Here is a 24,179-nt window from a genome sequence, read left to right as displayed (position 1 = left end):
TCAAGGGTTCCAAAATATCAAGTTTCATCAAAAATGGACTAGCATAGGGCCATTTTCGAAGGGTTTTACGGTTTAGTAGAGAGACCGTCACATTTCGTGCTCAAATCCTTAATACTCGACGAAAATTCGAAAGAAATACATGGTTATGTTCCTAACATGGTCAATTACTCATTTCTAATGTCAATTTCATGAGGCAAATCCATTTGGTATGAAAGCCCCAAATTTTCGACATAAAATGGTATATAACCCTAATTTTTGACCCAAAATCAAGCTCAAATGCAAAATAAAGCAAGTACAAGACACATACCTCGATTAGTCATCGTTTATGGCGAGATTTGATCAAGTTTTGACGGATTTTGGTTGAGTTTTGTGAAGAAATGAAATGTTTGTGTTTTTGAAATGAAAAACAAAACACGACTTAAGTCGGGTTTTTACCCAGACAGGGACGAGCTCAGGAAAGGACGCAGCACCTGCTGCGCCTCTTCCAAAGGTCGCAGCTTTTGCTGCGCCTTTTCCTCAGAAAGTTTCCTCAGGACTTTGTTGAAGTTCGTTATGAGTTCGTTATTTGTGGGCCCGGGCTTAATGCGCCTCTTCCCCGACATCTTCCTCAACATATGACTCCTTCTTGGGCGTTCTCTTCATCCGAATCGACATTTTCTCATCAGCAGACTGCAGACAACCACGACATTTTGTCCCCCACGAGAATTCGTGATCACTAAATACAGTTCATGGGTTTCTCCCTTTTATCGGAATTTTCGCTTACGACAACCCGAGGAGATTTTCTCCTCAGCGATGCCAAGGACGTGTCGTTGACAATTTATTTTCTCCTCAGCGATGCCAAGGGCGCGTCGTTGTCGACTAACCTATTTTATCCTCAGCAATGCCAAGGGTGTGTCGTTGTCGATCTATACCTTCTCAGCAATGCCAAGGGCGTGTCGTTGTCGATCTACCATTTTCTCCTCAGCGGTGCCAAGGGCGTGCCGTTGTCGAATCAACATATGATTCTTCCCCAATGGAGTCATCAATATGTTCCCTAGAAAGAGTTCATTGCCGCTTACAGCCCACGTATTTCTCGAAAAGCACGATTCGCTTGAGACCAACGCAAGCAGATTCAACCTCAAGTTTTTGCCAGAATTCGCTTGAGGTCGACGCAAGCAGATTCCCCGGCAGATTCTACCGATGTCCTGCTATCCTCAATATTATTGTTTCCTCATGGAGTTCAGCAAAGGTGTCGTTCTCCAGAAGTTCCCATACCAGCCTGTCTTTTTTGGGTTCATACACCCAGCTCTTTAGGTTCCCAAACTCCTTAGAGTTCATACACTTCTACCCTTAGGATCATAATCCTTTAGGATCACACTTCCTTAGGGTTCCTACATCCAAACCTTGGTTACCCCTTGGGTCGAGCTTATATTTGGCCTCCTTCCCGTCGATGTTTTCCTGGACCCCACACCCTAGCACCAATCCTTATATATCCTTTAGGTCTTACCCTCAGCTCCTACGCAACTCCAGAAACATCTCAGGAAAGAAGTCTCAGGTATGATTTCCTCTTATGGCTGGAGAGCTTCCTTACGTAGTCTAATTGACTTTAAACGACCCTCCCCGGTAGTCGACAAACTCTAAAATGTTCCCGACGACAGGTCCTTGGTTCAGACCCCTTGAGCCGCCTCGTGTCGCCATAGTCGTCAGGTTATAATCTTCGATTGACCTGATGGCTGTACTTTGACTTTCGCTTTGTCCGAGCCTCAGTCAAAGTGGGGGCTCTGTAGATACCTCATTTCTGCACCTCCCGCCAACCACCCAGTGATAATTGGGCTGCATGTTTGATATATGGAACGATTTTATGACAGTTCGTAAGTTCATCGATAAGTGATAGCTCAAACACTCAAGTCAACCCCTTGGTCGTCATCTACGCACCGATACGGTCGTTTTGACAGTAATTAGAGTTCATTTGGAGTCCGGGTCAAAAACCGCTTCATTTTCTAAAAACCGTTTAAATGCGAGTCGGAATATTCCGGAATGTTCTAGAATTCTCTGGATATCTATTCCTAAAATTAAAATCAATGTTTTTAGTAAATATCTTCCGTATTTTGTGTTTTATGGAATAAGGAAGTATAGATCCACCGAAATTCCATAATAAAACGCGAAAATCTTTCTTGCTTAGGAGGAAACCTCTGGGGAAAGGACGCAACATCTGCTGCGCCTCTTCCAAGGGTCGCAGTGGCTGCTGCACCTCTTCCCCAGCCCTCTTTTCACGCTTTTCAGAATATTTCCGTGATTTGTTTCCAAATCCGTGTCATTCTTAAACTCCTCCATGTGTTAAGTATAAATAGAGACATTCGGCATATTTGGCACGCGAGTGTTCCATCCCTTCTTTCTCTCTCTTTGCATTCTAGACTACGCTATTGCTTTCGACGCCTATGTACTTGGCCAATCGACCACGTAAGCTCAGATCCTTCTGAGTTCCAGTCACGTTGCATAGACCGACCAATTTGACCAACTCCACCTTTAATCAATCTAATCAAACTTTTAAATCCTCTAACGAGGACACTTTCCACGCATATTCGAGTCAAGCAATCACTAAACGTTAACATTAGTCAATCTCATTTCGTCAAACATGTAAGTCTGAGGGTGTAAATCCTATTTTATTTATTGTACTTTATTATGTATCATTAATGTAAGATCTATATCAAAAGCACGTTCGAAAAACAATTTAAAATCCATCTTTTAAAACCGTATTTACAAAACAGCGGAGGTCAGACGTCGATAAGAAACGCAGCAAAGAGCACGCACTTCGAAGAGTCGCAGACACTCATCGCGCCTCTTCCCGAGGCTGCTCGCTGCTCTAGCTCTTCTTCTTCTTCCTCGACTTCCTGCAAATTTTCCTTCTTTCTTTTTCTTTCGTTCTTTTTGTAATTTTCAGCATATAAATTGTATTTTAACTAATCCTTTTTTATTATAATGCTTAATTCGTCCTTAATCCCGAGTAATTCAATACTTGCGGTTTTTTAGTTTTAATTCAAATCGATTTTTCTGGGTTTCGACTTGTTCATGTCGAGGTTCTGGGAATCTAATTTGATACATGAGTTTTCCTATTCGTCCAGTTTCGTTAATCTAGTCTCAAGTTTTTTTCTTTTGTATTTCCGACACGAGTTCATCGTAATTATGTAAACTGCTGTAATTTCTCGTTTTTAATTCGTTTACGACTTGCCTAGATGAATGTAATCAATTAAAGTACTTCAATTTGAGTCTAAAACTGATAATCCATTCTAAATTTACCAATGAACGATAACAATCCGCGATTCTGACTTCACATCCAGAACCCAACTCAAGAATAGACGCAGGAAGTGCTGCGCCTCTTCCAGAGGACGCCTGTTATGGGCAGGCTTCTTTCCCTGAACTCTTTCTCGTTTTGACGTAGCTTCTAATTACGGTTAAAATCAACTATTATCCGTATTATCACCTCTAATCTGACGTATTTTCGTATTTTAATTTCTAATTTTATTTTCCTTTTATCTTCTTCTTCGAAATCCCATTTTGACCGTGCTTTTGACGTAGATCAAATAAACTTTGTAATTCTTGTAATTTTAATTATGTTATTTTGTAATTATTATTATTATGTATGATTTAATTGTATGGCATTTCTTCCACATTGTTTGCTAAATATGTGTTCACCGACGTAGCCTAAATTCACATGCTAGGATTAATCTATATTTGTTGCATCGCATGCATTACATCGACGACATATCAAATATGAACGATTTCCCTAAACATTAATAGAGGTTGCTATCAAGGCGGGCAGGATTAGGTGTTCGAATTAAAGAGCTTCCTAATACGTACCCTCACCCCTTACTCCAGTTATATCTGGACATCCGTGTCCATTGGCATCTCGAGAGTCATTCTAGACATAGAATGCTAAGGGTAACGAGTTCTTAGTGTTCATGTCATTACTTTGTGTCTTGACATGGCACGAGGTGTTCGAACGGTTTCCAATTTTTCCATAATAAATTGGTGGCGACTCCACAAATGCAGGCTTATTCAACCTTTCACCGGTTTCAATGCCTCACCAATCAGAAACGGCCCATGACGTGCTTTGTCAAACCAAGGTTCCGTGGGAGAAATGTCGCCGCCTCAAAACCAACGCGCGGGTGCGCGCGGCGCGGGTGGCCCATGTCCACAGTACCCATTAGACAGAACATTGTTTCGTAACCAAAACTCACTTACTCGACAGAGTAAGCCTTACTCGATAGAGTACCCAACAGTACATAAAACCGTAGTATTACAATAAGCTTCTTATTAAACCCAAAGAAACAACAATTTAACTAGCAAAAATATACAATCAAATATAGGCACGTTAGTCAACTACTTTGATCACATTATAAGCCTTTGCCTATCCTATTGGTCATATCAGACGCGGAACAGCGACGTACATAGTACTCTGAACTTCACCCCCTTTCCTAGCCTTCTTCTTTGGCCCTATATTCCTTTTTTTTGTTGACTGCGTCTCTTTGTCGTATAATGTAAGGGGTCAAGAATATGAGGCACGGTCTCATCTACGGTTGGTTGATCATCCTACATATTAAGGTTATAGAGTAACAATTGGACGTCCTCATTAGCCTTAATAAACAGCTTATTCACAACGACTCTTGCGTCAACTACATTCTGGCATTTTGTGATGAGATATTTCATAGCTGTCAACATTGAACGACGCCAATTGGTGACATTTTATGGCATTTTGTTGAATGTAACATTTTGTTGAATAAGCCACTGACATAGACGATGTCTCGTTTCTGGATAAACTTGTCATAAGTTTACCATTATTAGCATTTAAACATTTGCTTTTCTGCATGAACATAAGTGGTGACATATACATTTATGCTCTAAATGTTACCGCCCTTACGAGTAAATGTAACCACAATAACAATGCTTGAACTTAAAGACAATATGGCACAATGTAATCATGTTAGTTTATGTTGATACATACTAAGATGGTAACATTTATGAAGAATGTGGTGACAAGAGAAAATATGACAAAATGTAACCATGTAGCTTATATTGATACACACTAAAATGGTAACATTTATGAAGAATGTGGTGACATGTGAAAATACGGCACAATATAACCATGTTAGCTTATGTTGATACACACTAAGATGGTAACATTTATGAAGAATGTGATGACATGTAAAAATATGACACAATGTAACCATGTTAACTTATGTTGATACACACTAAGATGGTAACATTGATATAGTAACGTGGTGACATAAGACAATATGACACAATGTAACCAGGTTAGCTTATGTTCTACACACTAAGATGGCAATATTGTGACACATTCTCCTTTAAACAAATATGTGACCATGTTTAAGCAAATACGTTACTATGATGACAATTGAATAATCAGACTAAGATAGCTACATAAGTATGATAAGGGGGTCAAATTCACCAATTATGTTAAAAAAATTAATAATATTGATACCTTTCTCAAACATAAGTACATATTTTTGATAAGGTCATCGCATTTTCAGCAGTCACATATAAGTGTCCATGTTTAGTATATTATGTTTACATGTTAAAAATAATATGTAACACCAAAAATCATTATATTATTTGTACATATCTTTGTTAAGGTGGTGACATTTTCAAAAATCACTTACATGTCACTATGTTTGGTTTATTATGTTTATATGTCAAGAAAAATTCTAAGTGTTTGTTAAAATGGTAACACTGAACTCTAAAATGGTTACACTGAACGTTAAAATGGTATCATATGTGAAAGATTAGTACGTATGACAAGATAAACCAAATTTCAAGTTTTGGTTAAAAGGGTAACACTGAACACTAAAATGGTCACACTGTACACTACAATGGTAACATATATGAAAGATCAGTATCTATGACAGGAGCAACCAAATTTTAAGCTTTGGTACCTCCCATAATCCTTCCGCATTTACTTGCGTCCTGACACAAGCTTTGCACTCACAACGAGTAATTGAAACATTCCTCAAATTGCTGGTGAACACTTCAACGTCACCATTTAAACCACCTTTACTCTTGTTCCCGTGTATAGCATCTAAAGTATCGCTCAATGAACGGTCTATCTTTCTTGCTAGTCCTACGAGATGTCGATTTCTTGACACTGAATCCAATGTGTTGCGAATGTTTCTTATAGAGAGCGTAAATATGCTCCCATTTCGTAGCTTTGATTCCAAGAAGAGATCCAGAAAGGTCAGTACCTGTGACAAAAGCATCCGAATTAGCCACATCGTTTTAGAATAATAACACTGTATTATAAATTCTAAACTCAATTGACAGAAAAACCTACTAAAAGATGGTAACATTGAACACTAAAATGGTATCCGATATGCATTAAGATGGTTACATCTGAATCTGTGTTCTTGTTGTTATTAAAATTTCGAAAGTCATTCATTAACTGACAAAGGGATGAAAATATGTTTTAGTAAGATACACGATTTATCATCCACAACAAAAATTAACATCTTAGAGTTTTGACAATAACACAAATTAATGTTAGTATTACCTAGAACACAAAAAATCTTGCCCTAAAATGCGTTATAATCCGCTAAAATATCATCAACAAACACAACATAACAAAGAAAAATTGCGGATACATAAAGAGGAAAAAAGGAACCTTTATTTATCATCATCGTCACAAATTCATCGTCAGTAACGTCAGGCACTACACTATCATCGTTATCAACAGCAGCAATATGATCTTCTAAAACCGTCTCTAAAACAAGCAAACATCTCCCTCTGACATTTTTTTTTAGTGAATAATATTTGTGCAAATAATGTTATTTTTTATGAAGATTTACATGAATTTTAAAAGAAGATTTACATGAATTATGGAAGAAGATGAAGACTTGGTAGGATTGTTATTTTTGAAGAAAAGTGATGATATGAGTCTTACTCACGTCAAAAAAAAAAAAGGTGATGGGTTGGGGTTAGTGTGGGACAGTTTGTTAATAAAATAATGTTGGTAGCACAAAAATCGAGAACTGCTAACAATAAAAATTCAGCCCACTAGCAAACCATCCGCCCGTTTCCTTATAATATGAAACTATTTGATCCGTCTCTCTCTTGTGACTCATATAGGCCGTCTTCAATGAGAATTTGTGCAAAAGAAATCAGGTTAAACAAATAAACACGCCTTTTTCAAGTTAAATAAAATCTTAATTTAGAATCAGTACTGGATGTAACAATTTACAGCCGCTGATATAGGCTACTTTTACAATAAAATCTTAATTTAGAACACAATATCCGTATCGGCCAAAAAAATCAGCATGATCAATACTTTAACCAGCACAATTACACAGATGACTCATGTTAAAACCTAAGCCATTTCTTTTCTCTGTCCTTGCTCGTAAGAGCATTTGATGCAGAGGCGTGCTTGGCCTCTATCTCTGCTAGAGCTTTCCGAGTCTCACTCAGTTTCCTCATGGCTGCCTCATAAACTGCCTTCTCCTTCCTGTTCCGATTAACCATCTCTTCCAATTTCTCTACTCGAACCCTCAACTCCTTTGCCTCTTCTTCATAGGCAATCAGTGACCTCCTATCTTCCTTTTTGTTCTCTTTACTCTTAAGTTTCTTTGAAGAATCATTACTATTATTATTATTATTATTACTATTATTATTAAACATCTGTGAATGAGTTGCCAGGTGACTGTTGATAAGGCTGAACACATCTGGCCTCTTCTCTTCCTCCTGTTTTGCGGCCCGAGCTGCTTCAGCAAATTTCTTATCTCGTTTCCTCTTACCGCCTCTACTACGTTTCTTCTTATCTTGACTCCCTTCCTTTTTGCAAGACCTGAGGGCGTGATCAAGAGACTGCTTTGGTGGGAGGACTTTCACAGGTATGGGGTCCACCATCCCCTGACCGGAAGAGCCAAGGCCCATTCCTTCACGGTAACCCATATTAGCCATCATCTTAGAAGCTACCCCTCTGGTGTGATTCTCCCACGTGGCAAATATACTTGTGTCTGTCTGGACCCCCCTCTGAAAAGCCGTGGTCTCCACAAACCCCAACCCTTGAGGTAGGCGGTCTTCTTCTGAATCACTGGAACTCGAGCCATCATGACTCAAATAATCACTTTCGTCGTCGTCATCACTTGAGTTAGCACGCTGTGACAACGCGATTGCCTCATTCCCAACCATCTCCGAGCTTCCATCATCACGGAATACAATAACACCTCGATTGTTTTCGTTGTCCCAAGATTTGAGTTCAGCGTTTCTCCAAATTTCAGGTCTAGTCTTAGAAACTGCCAGTATGGTAGCTCCTACATGTGACTGCCCCCAATTTGGTGAAACATACTTCTTTAGGGAAGATAAAGGCAGCTGAGTTCCTGAAGTTAACAAAAAAAATGATACCGTCAGGCAATAGCAACATATCACACAAGAGGACAACGGAAAACATATAAAAAAGGCATGACATTAACATAAACAGATGGACAAAGAAATCTTAGATCATGAAAATCACATAATCCAATATATGTGCCAGGTTTTGTAAGCATGTTATCATACCACCAAAAAGATCAGAGAAACTAATAAAACCATAGTTACCATACTAATCCACACAGCTCTGAGACTGAGAACCACTAAAGCTGTAGAGAGAGAGAGAGAGAGTAATAGTACTCTGTATATTGTTTCGCAAAATTAGTTTCTTACGATGACTTTCAACTGCCTAATTCAAGAGGGCAACTTTGTAAGAAGGTAATCCATAAGTCGATGACAACTCGCTGTCCAGGCAGTTTAACGAACAACTCGCTGTATGTGTAGGATACACTACTAAAAAATTCACTTAAAGGTTGAAACTGAAAACACTATATCCTTTAGATATATACAGCAGTCTCCAGATATAATGGTTCTGCAAAGCAGAATTACGTGCAAACATACCATGTGATAACCGGCAGTTAGCACCAAATCGACATCTTTGTTGAAGGAAGAACTTGCACATCTGCACTTAGGGGTTCTATCATCAGTACATGAAGATGACAAACACAAGACAACTAATTTTTACTCCTCACACGGCTCAATGAAGCAAGGAGTTTCGAAAAACTAGTGCAATAACAAGAGGACAACAGTATTTGCTTATCGGTAATAATTACACACTGCATCTTTGCGTATACTTTTTACAAATAATGCATGGCAAAAGCGAAGAGCTTCCTTTTACAAAATTTCATGTCAAAAGCGTCGAGCTTCTGTTTAAACTTCCTTTAGCGTTCAGCAATAAACAAACTTTGACAGAAACAGAAAGTACAGAACATGCATGAGAATTTGCAAAAGAGAGATAGCAAAGTCCGCCTATATGCCTATGGTCTTTATTTTTCGTTTTCTTTTGATTTCCTCACTGAACTCATCCTGTTTACCTAAAATGAACAATAGCACTATTACTAAGCAACACCGGTCATGATTATTGTATGATTTGAGAGAAGACACACATTACCAAATACCAATCATGTTGATTGTCTTAGTTAACACCTCAACATTATTAATTGAGCTATAACTTACAAGTGACAAGCCCGTAAAACACAAGACTCTGGAAATTGACATAATACAGAGCTTCTAGCAATGGAAAGACTTGATCATGAACAAAGCCCAAACAAATAGAACCATGGGTGTTAGGCCTATGTTACCCAGCACTGAATCTCACCTCATGTATATTAATTGTTGGCAGCACAAATTCTTGTTTGTAACGGCACATATCCGTCACTCTTGAGTGACGGATACCATTTTACCTCACAAAGTACCCACTTTTTCTCTCTCTGCAACACTATTCATGTGGTCCCCTTTCTCCACTAACCCATTTTGTTACCATTTTATCTCACAAAATATCCGCCACACATGGTAACCCGTCACAAGGGAGACCAATTGATTTGGCAGATACTTGGTCCTCATACCTAGATGTACTTGGAACACTCAAATTTAGCCAAACATAATATCAAATTATCAAAAATTATGAGTATGATACTCGGATCCACACCCGTGTTTGATATGATGTCAGGTCAGAGTCAGAATATAAGACTCTGGCAGAAATAGCACAGTTGGGGGCCTGGGTCTTTCAACCTAAAGGTGAGAACTCAAAGGTCTATGACCTATGTATTGGAGCACACTTTCCTTTGCACAGTTCGATTATAGGGATGAGGGAGATGGCTGACTCTTGGGAAACATATTACACTAAATGAACTCGGCCTGAGTTGGACAGCATCAGACAAGGCAGTCTGAATTAGGAAAAATAATGTTTCACAGAACAGAAAACAATGACCTGTTTAAGCTGCAAATAAGTAAAATCTTTTTTTGTTCAGTTGAGGTAGCGGTTGCAGAAAAACAGTAAAAAGACTACAATCCCTGAATTTCTAAACATTGCAATCAGACACACACACACACACACACACACACACACACACACACACACACACACACACACACACACACACACACACACACACACACACACGGTAAATAATTTACAAGGATTACCACACAAGTGACCGCCAAATTATAATTTATAAAGATTGCCACTTCAAGCAAAGAATGTATAAGCCGCCATCCACCAAAAAAGATAGAAGGGGCCAAATATTTTATATTTTACATGAAAAAATAGGAGGGTAGTTACACTGCTCACCATTGTATTCTCTGACATTGGAGTGAGGAAAGAAACTGTTGCAGAACAAGAATCTTTTAATTCGACAATTTGACCATTATACCAACGTCCATCAGTGTGGCGGAATCTGCATTTTGATCCAACACGGGATCTTGGCTCTTCCAAAGTTTCAGCTTCAACGTCAGTTGGATTTAGATGTTCTGCCAGCACATCTTCACTTGATGATTTGACATTATCCAGCTTCGTAAACCCCTGCATAGCATCAGCTTCACGCAACAAACGTGCACGCTTAAGGCCAAGAAGTCCTTCCTCTGCATCTTTGATGGAAGAAATAAGCTCTTCTTCAACCTGTATTCATATACATCATTTAAGTTCATGAAACAAAAAAAAAAGCCAGGAAAATATCCATTTACTCTCTTTCTCCTTCATTGATTTCTATAAATTTAGTTAATTTCAAAGACACCATTTCATATTGATGCATCAAGTAAGCGGACACCGAATCATATCAGGAGTAAGGCTTTGTTGTTGTGAGACAACCAGGGGGCAGCATCACATATAAACATTGAGGGTGTGTTTGGATTGAGAGATTTGGAGGGAAAAGAAAGGAAGGGAGAGTAGAGGATTTAAAATCCCTTGTTTGGTTAGCAAACGAGGGTGGAGGGAAATGGAGAGGGAGAGATTTGGAGGGATCCATTTTCCCTCCGCCAAGGCAAATCAAAATCTCTCCACAATAGACAAGATTCGGAGGGAAATTGTATCCAAACACGCACACTCCATTCCCCCTCCCCTTCCCTTCTATCCCTTTCCCTTCCCTCCTTCCCCCTCCCCTCCCTTTCCCTCCACTTTTACTATCCAAACACACCCTGAAGATACAACCATCAATACAAGCATTGCTCGATGTAGATAACATAAGTGCATAAATGAACACCACAGGTAATCCTCTTTTAAGTAATTTACTAGTAAATTTTCTACAGATCCCAAGTGTTGAACCAGTGATCGAAGATACAGAATACTATGGAAGATCAACATCTTGGATGACTGATAATATCTGATTATGCTCACAGCCTTCTACACAAGAATAGCACATCCTGTGCTTCTGCAACCTATCAAGAATTTCACCAATGTACCCATTGATATGCTCATAACTTCTCAAGGACCCAGAGGATCATGACGTTCAATGATAGCCTTCAACAAGGATAGCAAAGGGAAATTCAACATGTCGTTCCTTTTACTTTTCTATTAGTAGATTTTTTTTCACCAGTTAAAAGGTATTCCCTCCGTCCCAATCATATTACCTTTGATTAAAATACCCATCAAAAGGAATAAAAAAGGTAAGCAAATGAATATCATGTTTATTAACCTGTTACTCATCTCATAGCAGAGTAATTCTACCGTCCTCCCAGAGGACGGTACTCCTCGCACACAAGCCATTATAATATTCCACTTGGGTGGATTGTGTTTGTGTGTTTTGCTCATAGCATAGTCCATGTCAATAGATCATACCACCAGATATGTCCACTCGTAATTATATCTTAGCTTACTACTCTCGCCCGTTGTTTTATATCATACCACAGTAATCGAGCTTGGGAATAAATACCTTATAAACTATGTTACCCAGACAAGGTTCGAAGGGTCGGGTACGGGTGTGTTATGTGTACCCAAGTGTCGGAGTATGCTATTTTATGAAAACTTGTCAAGTTTTTAGTCTAGAATGAGGTGTCAAATGTTGGAGACGGATAGGCGAGCTCATATGAAGTGTCTAAGTAACATAGCTTATAAACTATACCTATTGCTTTAAACTTTAAACTAACGAGCATTTTTTGAGATATAACAAAATCAATAAAACTAGAAAAGTTAAAGTTTTGAGCATCGTTGCCTCCAATAAATATAGGGTCTACCCGTCTAACATTCTAACAATAAAATCAATTTTGTGTGAAATAATGATTGGAGAAAAGCAATGGAATTGAATAAAGGAAAACAAAATGAAGAAAATAAAATAGGGTATATAATAAGAAAAAGGATGAACCCTAAAAAGAGAGAAAAAAAAAAAGAGAGAGAGAAGAAAATACAGAGAGAAGTTCGGCGTTATCGGGGTCGAAGATTAAAGCGTGTTTGATAGCAGAAACAGAATCCTTGTGTTCTTGTAATTGAACTTCTAACTGTTCCTCTAGAACCCTCTCCTCTTCCTCCGCCATTCACGCACTTTTCCACTTCCAATCGTTGACGGAGGAACCAGCCCAAATCTGTCTTCCTGTGGCCTTGTCGCCTGTAAGGGCTTAAAAAAAACAACAAAACTTTTTCAACTGCACAATTATTTTTTTCTCCCATATACACGTTTTATTCTCACTAGCATAGTGCGGGATATAAAAGTTTTTATTTTATCAGGGTATTATTTATATTTTTAAATGTATACCTTATTATTATTTAATACTAGTATTAGTGCTCAGCTATAACACCCGAATAATTTGATAATGAGTAATATAATAATTAGTAAATGAATGGATAGTTAAATGGTCTAAGCTACGATTATAGATAATAATGAGATAATTTATATTAGATGAAATCGACTTATTAATAAAAGAGACGTAAGTAAGTTTTTTACTCGGATCGATAAGCAACCCATATTGTATTAACTGAACCCGTAAGAATAACTTATTTAGAAAAAAAAAAAAAAAATGAGTCGACACAATGTGTCTTTTGCCTGGACTCTTTTGTCGATTGAACAAACACAACTCATTCTTATCAACACAAAACCCTAAGATTAGAAGGAGAAAAAGGTATCAAAGTTGGCTAGTGTGAGTGGTAAGGGCTCTCATCTTTTAAACAAGTGGTCATGGGTTCGATTTCTGACTCTTGCAAATGATTGCCTTCAGTACCCTGAATGAGATTGCCCAAGCTGTCGGTAAGGTTTACTCCTGGTCAACAAAAAAAAAGGAGAAAAGGGAGAAAAAGAAGAGGAGATCAACCTTAATTGATCGTTTCTTGTCAATTTTGCTCTCAATTCTTCTCTAAAACTGTAAATTAATCATAATTTATTACTTATTTATGTTAATTGTAGTTACTTAGAGTAGTATTTGTCAACAAAAGCATGAAATTGTGTTGATTTTGATCATTGTTGTGATTCTTATGAACTTTACAATCGGATGACTTCTGTGACGATTTTGTTAATGATGTTAAATAATCCATAACAAATATGAATTAGCGCTATATTTTCTGGTCTATAATTGTTAAATTTGATTAGTGATTGATTAGGACGAAATTTGGTTAATTTAATGAACTAAAAACATGCTTGATTGAATTTCGGTGTTCAGGTGAATGAGTTTATGGCTTGGATGAACGGGAAGGGAGAGTGACATTTCTACGACTATTAGATGGCTACACTTTTTAGTCATGACACTAGACTCTTGTTATATTTTACGCTTCCACGGGTTTTCAAATGGATAATGTAATTTCGAGTTTCTAAGTACGAAAATATGTAATTATCGTCTTAAATTATTTTGGTTAATTTTAGTTATAATTTTACCTTTAGTGTAAAAAATTTTGAACAGTAATCACTAGCATGATTCATCTCGTGCTCGTAACACCCCCGATTTGTCCATTAATTGTTAATCATTAAACAGGAAATTAATGAAAAATGGCGGATAAATTGGGGGTGTTACACTGGCTCCGCCCGGGTTATCTTTATTTATCATTAAAATTTATTTTCAATTAAATAAAACTACTTTAAAGTTGCATGGCTCATAAATTTATGATTAATATATTTTTCTATGACATATCTTAAAATTACGATGAAATAAATTAGGAAACAAATCCACTACTGTAACACTCAGATATTTTGGGACCAGCAAAGGAATCCTGGGATGCGTGATAAGACCTTATGCTAGACGAAAGGCCACTCGGGAGTGAATGACTATAAAAGGGACTGAGTATAACCTATACTAGACTTAGCGGAGTTATTATAATGTTCGCCTATAGAAGGGTCGTCTTAAAACTGTCATAACTGGAGATCTAGACATGTTATTGATGTGATTCCAATTTTAGGTGATAGCTTGTTCTCTTATGATTCCAACGGTAGGTCACATGCCCAAAATGGCCAAGAAACAAGTGAGATATGACTGTTTTACGAAAACTGGTCATTGCTGAGAACTGCGTTGTACTCGACCAAGTGGATTGAACACTCGGCCGAGCGAGGGTCACTTGATCGAGTGGACTCGGCACTTGACCGAGTGTACTCTGGGCAGACGGGTTTTAAACCCGCAAACCTCCCTTCTCCTATTTCATTTATATCTTCTTCCTTATATCTCCAAACTCTCTCCCATCTCTCTAAAACTCTCACAAACACCATGTCAGGGGATTCAAGCTTGGATTAGAGGATTGCTCACCTTCTCCTTCATCCTTTCACCTTATAAGTTGCGATCTACCATTTTTCTAGTCTTATGAACCCTAACTTTTGGGGTTTTTTAATTGGGTTGATTAATTAGTAATTATTGTTAATATATGGGTAATTATTGGGTAATAATAAAGGGTTTTGTGTTGTATTACAGTATAGGGTGATTTGTGATAGTTATTATGTGATTTATGTAGGATGAACGGTTTTATGAGATGGATACTTGGTGATTTCGACTAGCTTATGGATTATGCTAAAAGGTAGGTTAATCATACCCGGTTTCAATAATGTGTGTGTATATTTATATGTCTTTTGCATCATTTGCATATTATGAGTCGGATTTGTATCATGTGGCAATGTTTGAGGACCTTGGTGAGTCTCTTATGTTGTTGGATTTGTATTATATCTTGTGGTTTGATTGGCCTTCATGGTGTATGAGAAAAAGGCAAATTTGTAAGAGTTATGCATATTCATTATGAAATGGGCATATTGGCATATTGGCATATTGTGATGCATTTAGTGATATATGTGATGGTTGGTAATTGTTGGTGGCGATTCTTATTGTTGAGGAGACGTAAGACGGTTGGGAGACCTTCATACACTTGAGTCGCTTCTTATAGCTTCCCACTCCGAGAGGGATGTGCACATTAATGGCTTGAGTTTGGAGGGACTCGTGTAGGTAAGACACGACGTCTGGCAGGGGATCCGGCTGGCTTTTGGACCCGGTATGTCTCGGCGTGTCCCGGTACCTTTGTGGTGAGGTGTGGTGTCATGGGCGTGTTCCTAACGCCGGTGGTTATGGGTACGTCTGGGCGTGTCCCGGTACCGGCATGGTGATTGTATAATGGTATCTCATTCATATCATTGGCATGTTGCATATCTATTTATCATGTTGTGTCTTATATTAAATTATTGAAATTGACGTGTTGTGTGTCTGTGTAATTGTCACCTATTTCCGGGGTGGCCTGTGTCGATCCATATGATATTTACGATCATATGGGGAACAGATTGAGTACAGGTTGAGTTGGTGTCACGTGGGAGACGGGACGAACCTTGGATTTGGAGTCGAGTGTCAATTCATTAGAAGAGTATAGTAGTCATGAGTTGTATCATTTATTTCATTTATTCATTTATTCATTTATGTTATGTAATCCACTAAATACTTTGGTATTGTAATCATTTATTTCATTTATTCTTAATTGCAACTCCGATTTCACTGCCTCAGGAAACCGAGATGGTAACACCTCCCAATTACCTTTGGTCGGGTAAGAAGGGGGTGTTACAACTACTCTCGCTATTAATATTTTACTTAAATCGATTGGTTAGCTAATTGTTTATATATACTTTCTTTTGTTGTTAATATTGTTACTTTTATTACATTCGTTTTTACTAATGTTTCTTTCACTACTCCCGCCGTAATTATTGTTTCTTCACTACTTCCACATTAATATTGATAATTTTGATGCTCCCGTTGTTACTTCTATTACTTTCACTACTCGCGCTCGCATCTAATATTGTTACTTTGACTATTCAAATTAGTGATTATTATCATACTAGTGTAGCTCTCGTGCTACAACACGATATTTTTTAGATGTAATTGTTAGAGATGTTTGCACTAAAGTACGAAGTATTAGTTTCAATTCATTTTCAATTTGTTGAGGGGTTATATTGATAATATTTCGTATTAGAAGAAATAAAATAGAAAGATCAACACTGTTGATACGAATAAATTAATGAATTTTACTTGAATTACTTTGTCAATTTTATTTTAGAAAATAAATGTTAATTATATCGTTATATTCAATAAAGGCATTAATCTCGTGAGATTTATATTAAATCAGATAAAATATGTATATGTAATAAACTTTGTTATTCATATTTGAACTTAATACATACAAAGATTGAGCCGAATTTAACAGTTAGTCATGAGCACTAAATTTTTTTATATCATATTTTCGAAACTTTTAGATTAAAAGCCCTTACCAAAACAATTAAAAATATTATATTTCTTCCGTCTCATTCGTTTGTTTAGCTTTGATTATAGAACTTCTCATAAAGAATAAGAAAAGGTAAATAAATGACCGGGACGAATGGGCTACGAACAACAAATTATCATTTCTAATTTAAAGTCGTCTTAACTTAAAAATACTCTCACTAATGAGTTCTGATTATAGAACCTCTCACAAATATTATTGTAAAATATTTTAGGGAGATGCTTAATCTTTGTAAAATATCAGCATGTTATCTTTTTGATTTTATTATTTGAGTTAAGGGTAAGACAAGGACCCGAACTTTGCAATTTTTTCCATTTAAGGACCTAAACGTTTAAATTTTACAGTTAAGGACCTCAACACTAACACCGTTAACTTTTACTGTTAAAATAAATTTTAACAACAAAAATCCATTATCATAACAATCAAAATTGATAAGGGCAACGCACACCCATTTATTTCATTAATCTCTGTAAGTCTGTAAGATAGCAAATTCACTAAAAATGTCAAAATTTCACTCGATTACAATTTATCGTCTAAAACTTCAATCATTGCATAACACATCTAAATTCCTCGCTAACTTGAATCGTACTTCACTTGCTGCAGTCAGCTTGTTCTTCACTCGTTCACGTGCTCTGTTTAAGTCATTTTCGAGCCCAACTCTGAAAAACAAAGGGTGTCATTTAATATTTGAAACGTGAATAGAAGAAGTTCTCTAGAAAGCATTTCGTAAGAAGTAAAAATGAGCCAAAATGCCTATAAAGACCATATCAAATCAACATGATGATATTATAAGCCATAAGCACGTTATTATCGTCCACTACATGCATACTGTTGCTTGTAACCCATTTTCTTCCCCTTGAATCAACAAAAGACGATACGTCATTAGATGCAGAGCTCGTTTGAGACTAAATATATGAGTCAGGTCCTTGTATTGGGGTGATGCCACGTAAATTTTGTTCACGTTCAAAATCGGAATAATATGCTACTTGCCTAACCTGTGATTACATGATCTCCAAACCACTTGTTATATGAATGTAAATGGAAAGTGGATGACTAGTCTTTTTAGTAAATAATATTTACAATATATGAGCACAAACTAAGCTGAATTATAGCAATGAAATACCCAAGTAAATTTGAAAGTATCAAAATAACAAATCCAATCTCAAAATTATGTAATCGTTTCACATGCCCATTTTAAATAAGATGTATTACCTGACTAGCTTCTTGATATCTCTGCGGATGATGGTGATTCACATTTGTATCTTGAAAATAACTTTCGCTCCTTGTACTCATCTAACAAAAAAATGAGTTATTACCTAAAGTATAACATGTGAGAAAAAAAATAGACAGTACATGGGTGTTTTCTTACATTTCCGAGTCTTTGAAATCCATTTTGGGTATGTGTACATGCCAAACCCCCTATTATGTATTGGTGGACTTGTTGGTTGGCTTTCATAAGAGGATGGCTCACCTTGGATGTTTTCTTCACTTACGCCACTGTGTTTTTTTGATGTAGCTTGCTTTGTCCAAGCTAGTCGGTACAAGACATGTTCATTTCCATCTCACTCAAACTATATATATATATATATATATATATATATATATATATATATATATATATATATATATATATATATATATACACACACATACATATGATTGGTAACTCTTTTGTTGTTTATTTCAGTTTAATTTCGTTATTGTTTGATGGTATGTCACCTTTTCTATTTTGATTTCAGTGTTTTTGATGTGAATTTTTACCCAACACCGGTTTTTGAGAATGATATAATGGTTGATCATTTTATATCGGTGAGATGTGTAATCTGGGTTTTGGAATTGTGGTTAGTTCTAGACTTTTAATGGTTTTAGTATGGGTTTTTGTGGTACAATATCAGTTGAGTATGTTGTCAATTTTGCTTGAATATGATCCCTCAATGGTGGCTGGGCAATAATCCTCAGACACCTTTTGTCTCTTAAATATACTAGGAACTGTGAACATTGTTACTGAATTTAAAATAATAGTACTACGATGAACTTTGCTATGGGTACGTGTTTGACTGTTACAATAGCCATATTAATCGAACTATATTCTGTCAGAGTGTCAGTTTCTTTTAAATCTGGCTTTTAAGCAAGTGTAGTTGTTTTTCAGGTACTTGGATATGAATGGTGAGGATAAAATTGTAAGATTCCCGAGGATTATGATGATTATGCTAATGATGGGGATAAAAGTGATGATGCTCAATTGATAGCCTCAACCTGTTATGATTCCAAGGGGAATGTCATTTTCTAGATAGCCTCAACCTATTATGACTTCCAGAGGTGTAACACCCCCATTTATTTAGGAACTTTTAGCAAGACATCCCAAGTAAATGAGAGCGTTACCATCTCGGTTTCCCGAGGTAGTGAATAACAAAAGTACAACAAACCAAAGTACTTTAGATAAAATTTAGTGATTACATGTTTATTACAAATTAAACCAAATAAACTCAATATAAAACCATAATACAACTAGCAGCGGAATTAAATAAGTGATTAATATACTAAATGATCTAGACTTCTAGAGTTTTAGGTAGAGTGGCCGAGTCCTCACGCATCCCCTTAAACTCCCAAGTCAGCTAACTCAAGCACCTGTCAAATCTGCTCCCCAGTTACGGTTCATCACAAGTGTTCACGATTACACGGTCAACCTCGCGGTTGAGTAGGATAACAATCTCAAGACAGATAATGTAAATAGTATAAAGATTCAAACACAAATGCCAAATCAACTGTTCTCATAATTCAGCCATCAACCTCCCGTTGAGTCACAATTCAGCCCTCAGCCTCCAGTTGAGCAGACACACCAGACAGTCTACAGAACCGGCTGGGCCTTACACCACCACGAAGGTATTAAACAAGTTATCGCAAGAAGTTTATAATACATCACCCGAAGGCTCTTACCATGATGTCTACCTCAGCCAGTAAGTTTATATCACATCACCCGAAGGCTCTTACCATGATGTCTATCAGGCTAAACCTGATATCCAACTCATTATCAAACCAACAGTTGCAACAACAATGGCTACCTACCACATCCTCTCAGGAATAACCAATACAGCCGCTTTCAATCACAATATGCGAGACATGCAACAATTTAATAATCCAAAACAATTCAATCCAATAAACACAACATCCAGTTAAATGACAAGATACACAAATAATAAGTCCAGTAGAATCGTAATCCTACCTTTTCAGCAAATAATCTCACATAGCAATCCAAGCAAAGCAAAGTAATCAAATAACTCTTCAACAACCCGTCACCTAACAATTATAATAATTATAATTACTAACTAATTAATTATGTAACACAATTAAACTAATTATAAATTAATTATATGAATTATATTATTACGTAAAATATTAATTTTAAAAACCCGTCTCAACCCAACTTAAGTCCCGACCCATAACTAAAACTAATTTATAAAACTAACGCATAACTAGTCACCTACGAACTAACTCGACAACGCCCATTCAACCCGTGTCCTACTCCCAAACCCGACAACTACCACCCCCTGCCACCAGCTCCGCCACAAGCCACCACCACCACCTACTCAGCCCCACAACGAGCGCCTGCAACAACACCACAACACGATAACCTATCCACGCCCTAGCAAGACCACTCACAACACCTACAACCACAACATCACATGACATTCACACAACTACAGCCACTATACGCCATTAGCAACCACCACGCCATTATGTATTATATATATATATATATATATATATATATATATATATATATATATATATATATATATATATATATATATATATATATATATATATATATATATATATATATATATATATATATATATATGGTTATTTAATGAGAATACTACAAACTATTGAGTTGCTTCTCAAAATACTCCAAACTCTAATTTAACTACCAATATCATCAACTATTACACCCCTTCACTTTTAATAGAATTAAGCATTTGTTAACTTGTAATAGCAGGTAAAAAACCCCACTTTTTCATTAAAAATGATCTTCATCTCCTTCCTCCCCCCATATTCTAAAATTTCCAGAAAACCCTACTTCAACTTACCAACAAATCGATTAAAATCCACAAAAAATCTAATTAACCCAATTGAATCTATGACCATACAAACCCAGAATACCAAATACCAAATCTCAACAACTATACCTTAAAAAACAAACTATCAAAAGCTTTTGTTGTGTTTATATCAATTAAGCACTAAAACTGTACTCGTCCTTTTCTTTTTCTCATTCTCACTCCCTTAAAAAACCAAGACTACCAGATCTTATGTTTCCCATTAATTACGAAATCGTATACAACTAACACTAAAATTTGTTCCGTAACTTTGTCGTTAATTTCGCCGTGCTTTCTGCTAATTTATATGCATAGAAGAAGATAGAGGACGAGATTGAGAATCAAATAATTTAGGGTTAGGGTCAGAGAAGCAATGGATTATGAGTGATGTTTGGAGAAAAATCGAGATGATAAGCGATATTTAGTGGATGTTGATTCAGAACTGGGGACGAATGTGGAGGTAGATGATGATTATAAGCGAAAGGATGATAATGAGGAGCTAAGGAAGTTGAGGTAGATGATGGTCATTTGAATGGAGATTGTAAAAAGGGATGAATTGGAGGAGATTAGGGGGTTTGGCATTCTGGAGATGAAAGACCATTAATGGTGTTGGTGTTCCCAGAAAGTAAATAAAACAGGTGAAGTGAAAAAAAATGGGGGGTAAAATAGAAATAAACTAGTTCAACAGGTAACCGGTCCACCTGTTCTAGTAAAAGGGAGTAAGTGTGAAAGTTTGGTATATTGGTAGTTAAAATAAAGTTCGGAGTATTTTAAGAATGGCCTCAATAGTTTGGAGTATTGTGATTAAATAACCCATATATATATATATATATATATATATATATATATATATATATATATATATATATATATATATATATATATATATATATATATAGATTTGGGATCCTATGAGAACCAACAAGATAATGAGAACCATGAGAACCACTTATAATTGAACCAAACTTTGTAATTAACGCGGCCATCACCCAAACCCGTCCATCATTTTCATTTTACAACTTCCCCTTTTCACTCATCTCTCTTTCTCTCTCTTCGAAAACATCGTTCTAGATCCTTCCTCCATTTTCGAGCGTCACAAATCTTCTGATCAACTTCCTCGTCCATCAAAATCTTCGACGCTTTTTCCAGCAACAGATCTTGGTAATTCAACGAGGTAAACTTCCGATATTCATGATTAATTTTTTGCGAAATTAGGGTTTCTGTGTTTCTGTCTTTGCAATTTTTATGTCGCCTAAATTAGTTGAACTTAAGCCTTCATTAATTTTTATAGTCGGAATTATGAATTATGTTTGTCAAATTAGGTACATTAGTTGAAATCATGAAATTAGGGACTGATTTTGCGAAATTAGGGTTTCAGTGTTTCCGTCTTTGTAATTTTTACATTTGTCGACCATATTAGTTGAATTTACGCCTTCATTAATGTGTTACAGTCGGAATAATGAATTATGTTTGTTAAATTAGAGTTTTGGTGAATTAGATTGGGGAAACTTGGAAATGAGGGTTGGCAGATTCTTAGTTGAAATCATGAAATTAGGGACTGAACTTCCAAATTTTTTGCTAATTACGCTAATTTATTGTCCTTATATGGCAGATTCTAAGATTTGTAGTCTTGTTGTTCACATTTTCGCTAATTAACCTAATTACGCAATAATCAAACCCTGATTCCCCATGTTGTTGATGTTTGTTACTGATTTTCTACTGAAATTGTTTAAATCTCAAGCTCAAACAATGCATACTAAGTAAAGCTACTAACGTTAGTAACTATTACACTGAGTCAAGTAAATTTTTACATATTTTCTCCATTTACAAGTATTCCTTCTTTTCAATTCTGCATACAGAAACATTAAGAAATGGAAAATTGGTGCAAAGGTTGGGTAGTCAATCGCGAGGAAGTAGAACAAGAACTTTTTATCCAACATTATGTCAAAGAGAAAACTGAGTCTCTGACTTACCTTGGTCAAGTTACCAAAGTGGAGTTCACTGATCGTCGCAATCAGTCAAGAAATGATGTCTTAACTGATCTAAATCTTGTGTTAGAAATCTTCAATCACCTTGATAAATGCTCTGATAGGGCAAGCATGGCCAATGTCTGCTTATTGTGGGCTAAACTCTTTCTTTTCTTCCCGTATTCACCTGGTGTGCTGATAGCTTACCTGCAAACTTTGCGATTTAATGACATTAATGGCGTGAGGATAGTGCGTAGTCGTGGTAGACTAATTTCCAAAAGATGCAAGTGTTTTATGACGGGTAATATGGCGGCCAAATTAAATCATGCATGTTCACCAACGAAGAAATGTTTTTTTCAGAACACACATCTCAATCCACTTAATGACAGTCAAATTAAGCAAGTTGATGAGATGTTACGGGATATGCCACCTTTGTTACATGAAGAAGCGAAAGCAATAGCAACACCATTACTAGCTCGTCGAAGGTTGTCTTATGTTGAAGTCGTTGATTTGACGTAGGTCTATCATAAGTTTGTACAACTTTCTCGCCAACGAATCGTATTTGTTTGTTAGGCCACTTAGGGTATTGAACGTTAAGGTTTAAATGTTCCTTTTTGTCAGGCTTTACTAATAATTATGTAATTAGTTTTGGCATTTTGGATTGTAGAAGTTGTTATGAATGTTGGTTTGACATATATATATATATATATATATATATATATATATATATATATATATATATAGAATTAGGATCACATGAGTCCACCCTATCTTTTTGAGTCCGTGAGTCCATGATATAATATCACACGTTATATTAAATAATATCACAGCTTACAGTATCACACGTTATACTAAACAATATCACAGCTGGAAAAAAAAAATTGACAAAAAAAAAATTGAAAAAAAAATCGTGATATTATTTTGTTAAACAATATCACACGTTATGCTACTAAACAATATCACACGTTATACTAAACAATATCACAGCTTTCACGAAAAAAAAAAATTTTAAAAAAAAATTTTAAAAAAAAAATTTAGTGATATTGTTTTGTAATACAATATCACAAGTTATGCTAAACAATATCACACGTTATACTAAACAATATAACAGCT

General features: G+C 36.3%; 1 protein-coding gene across 1 annotated transcript; it reads right to left on the bottom strand.

The window, feature by feature from the left end:
- Positions 1-7,172: 7,172 nt before the first annotated feature.
- On the bottom strand, positions 7,173-12,955 carry LOC141623869 (zinc finger CCCH domain-containing protein 22-like). The gene is made up of 4 exons (XM_074440021.1): positions 12,691-12,955; positions 10,643-10,969; positions 8,914-8,974; positions 7,173-8,363 (listed from the first exon to the last, which is right to left on the bottom strand). The coding sequence occupies exons 1-4, from the start codon at positions 12,814-12,816 to the stop codon at positions 7,348-7,350; spliced, it is 1,530 nt and encodes a 509-aa protein (XP_074296122.1). The 5' UTR covers positions 12,817-12,955; the 3' UTR covers positions 7,173-7,347.
- Between the last annotated feature and the right edge of the window lie 11,224 nt (positions 12,956-24,179).

Source organism: Silene latifolia, chromosome X (assembly GCF_048544455.1).
Source record: "Silene latifolia isolate original U9 population chromosome X, ASM4854445v1, whole genome shotgun sequence".
NCBI classification, from domain to species: Eukaryota; Viridiplantae; Streptophyta; class Magnoliopsida; order Caryophyllales; family Caryophyllaceae; genus Silene; species Silene latifolia.
Note: the sequence above shows the minus strand (reverse complement) of the source record. Positions and strands in the feature narration are given on the sequence as shown.

Excerpts from the sequence above, each read along its gene's own strand:
- LOC141623869 (XM_074440021.1), bottom strand. The coding sequence starts at position 12,816 with ATGGCGGAGGAAGAGGAGAGGGTTCTAGAGGAACAGTTAGAAGTTCAA. Across the intron at positions 10,970-12,690 it reads ATAACGCCGAACTTCTCTCT|GTTGAAGAAGAGCTTATTTC; the intron begins GTATTTTCTTCT and ends ATATGAATACAG. Across the intron at positions 8,364-8,913 it reads TAACTGCCGGTTATCACATG|GAACTCAGCTGCCTTTATCT; the intron begins GTATGTTTGCAC and ends TGTTAACTTCAG.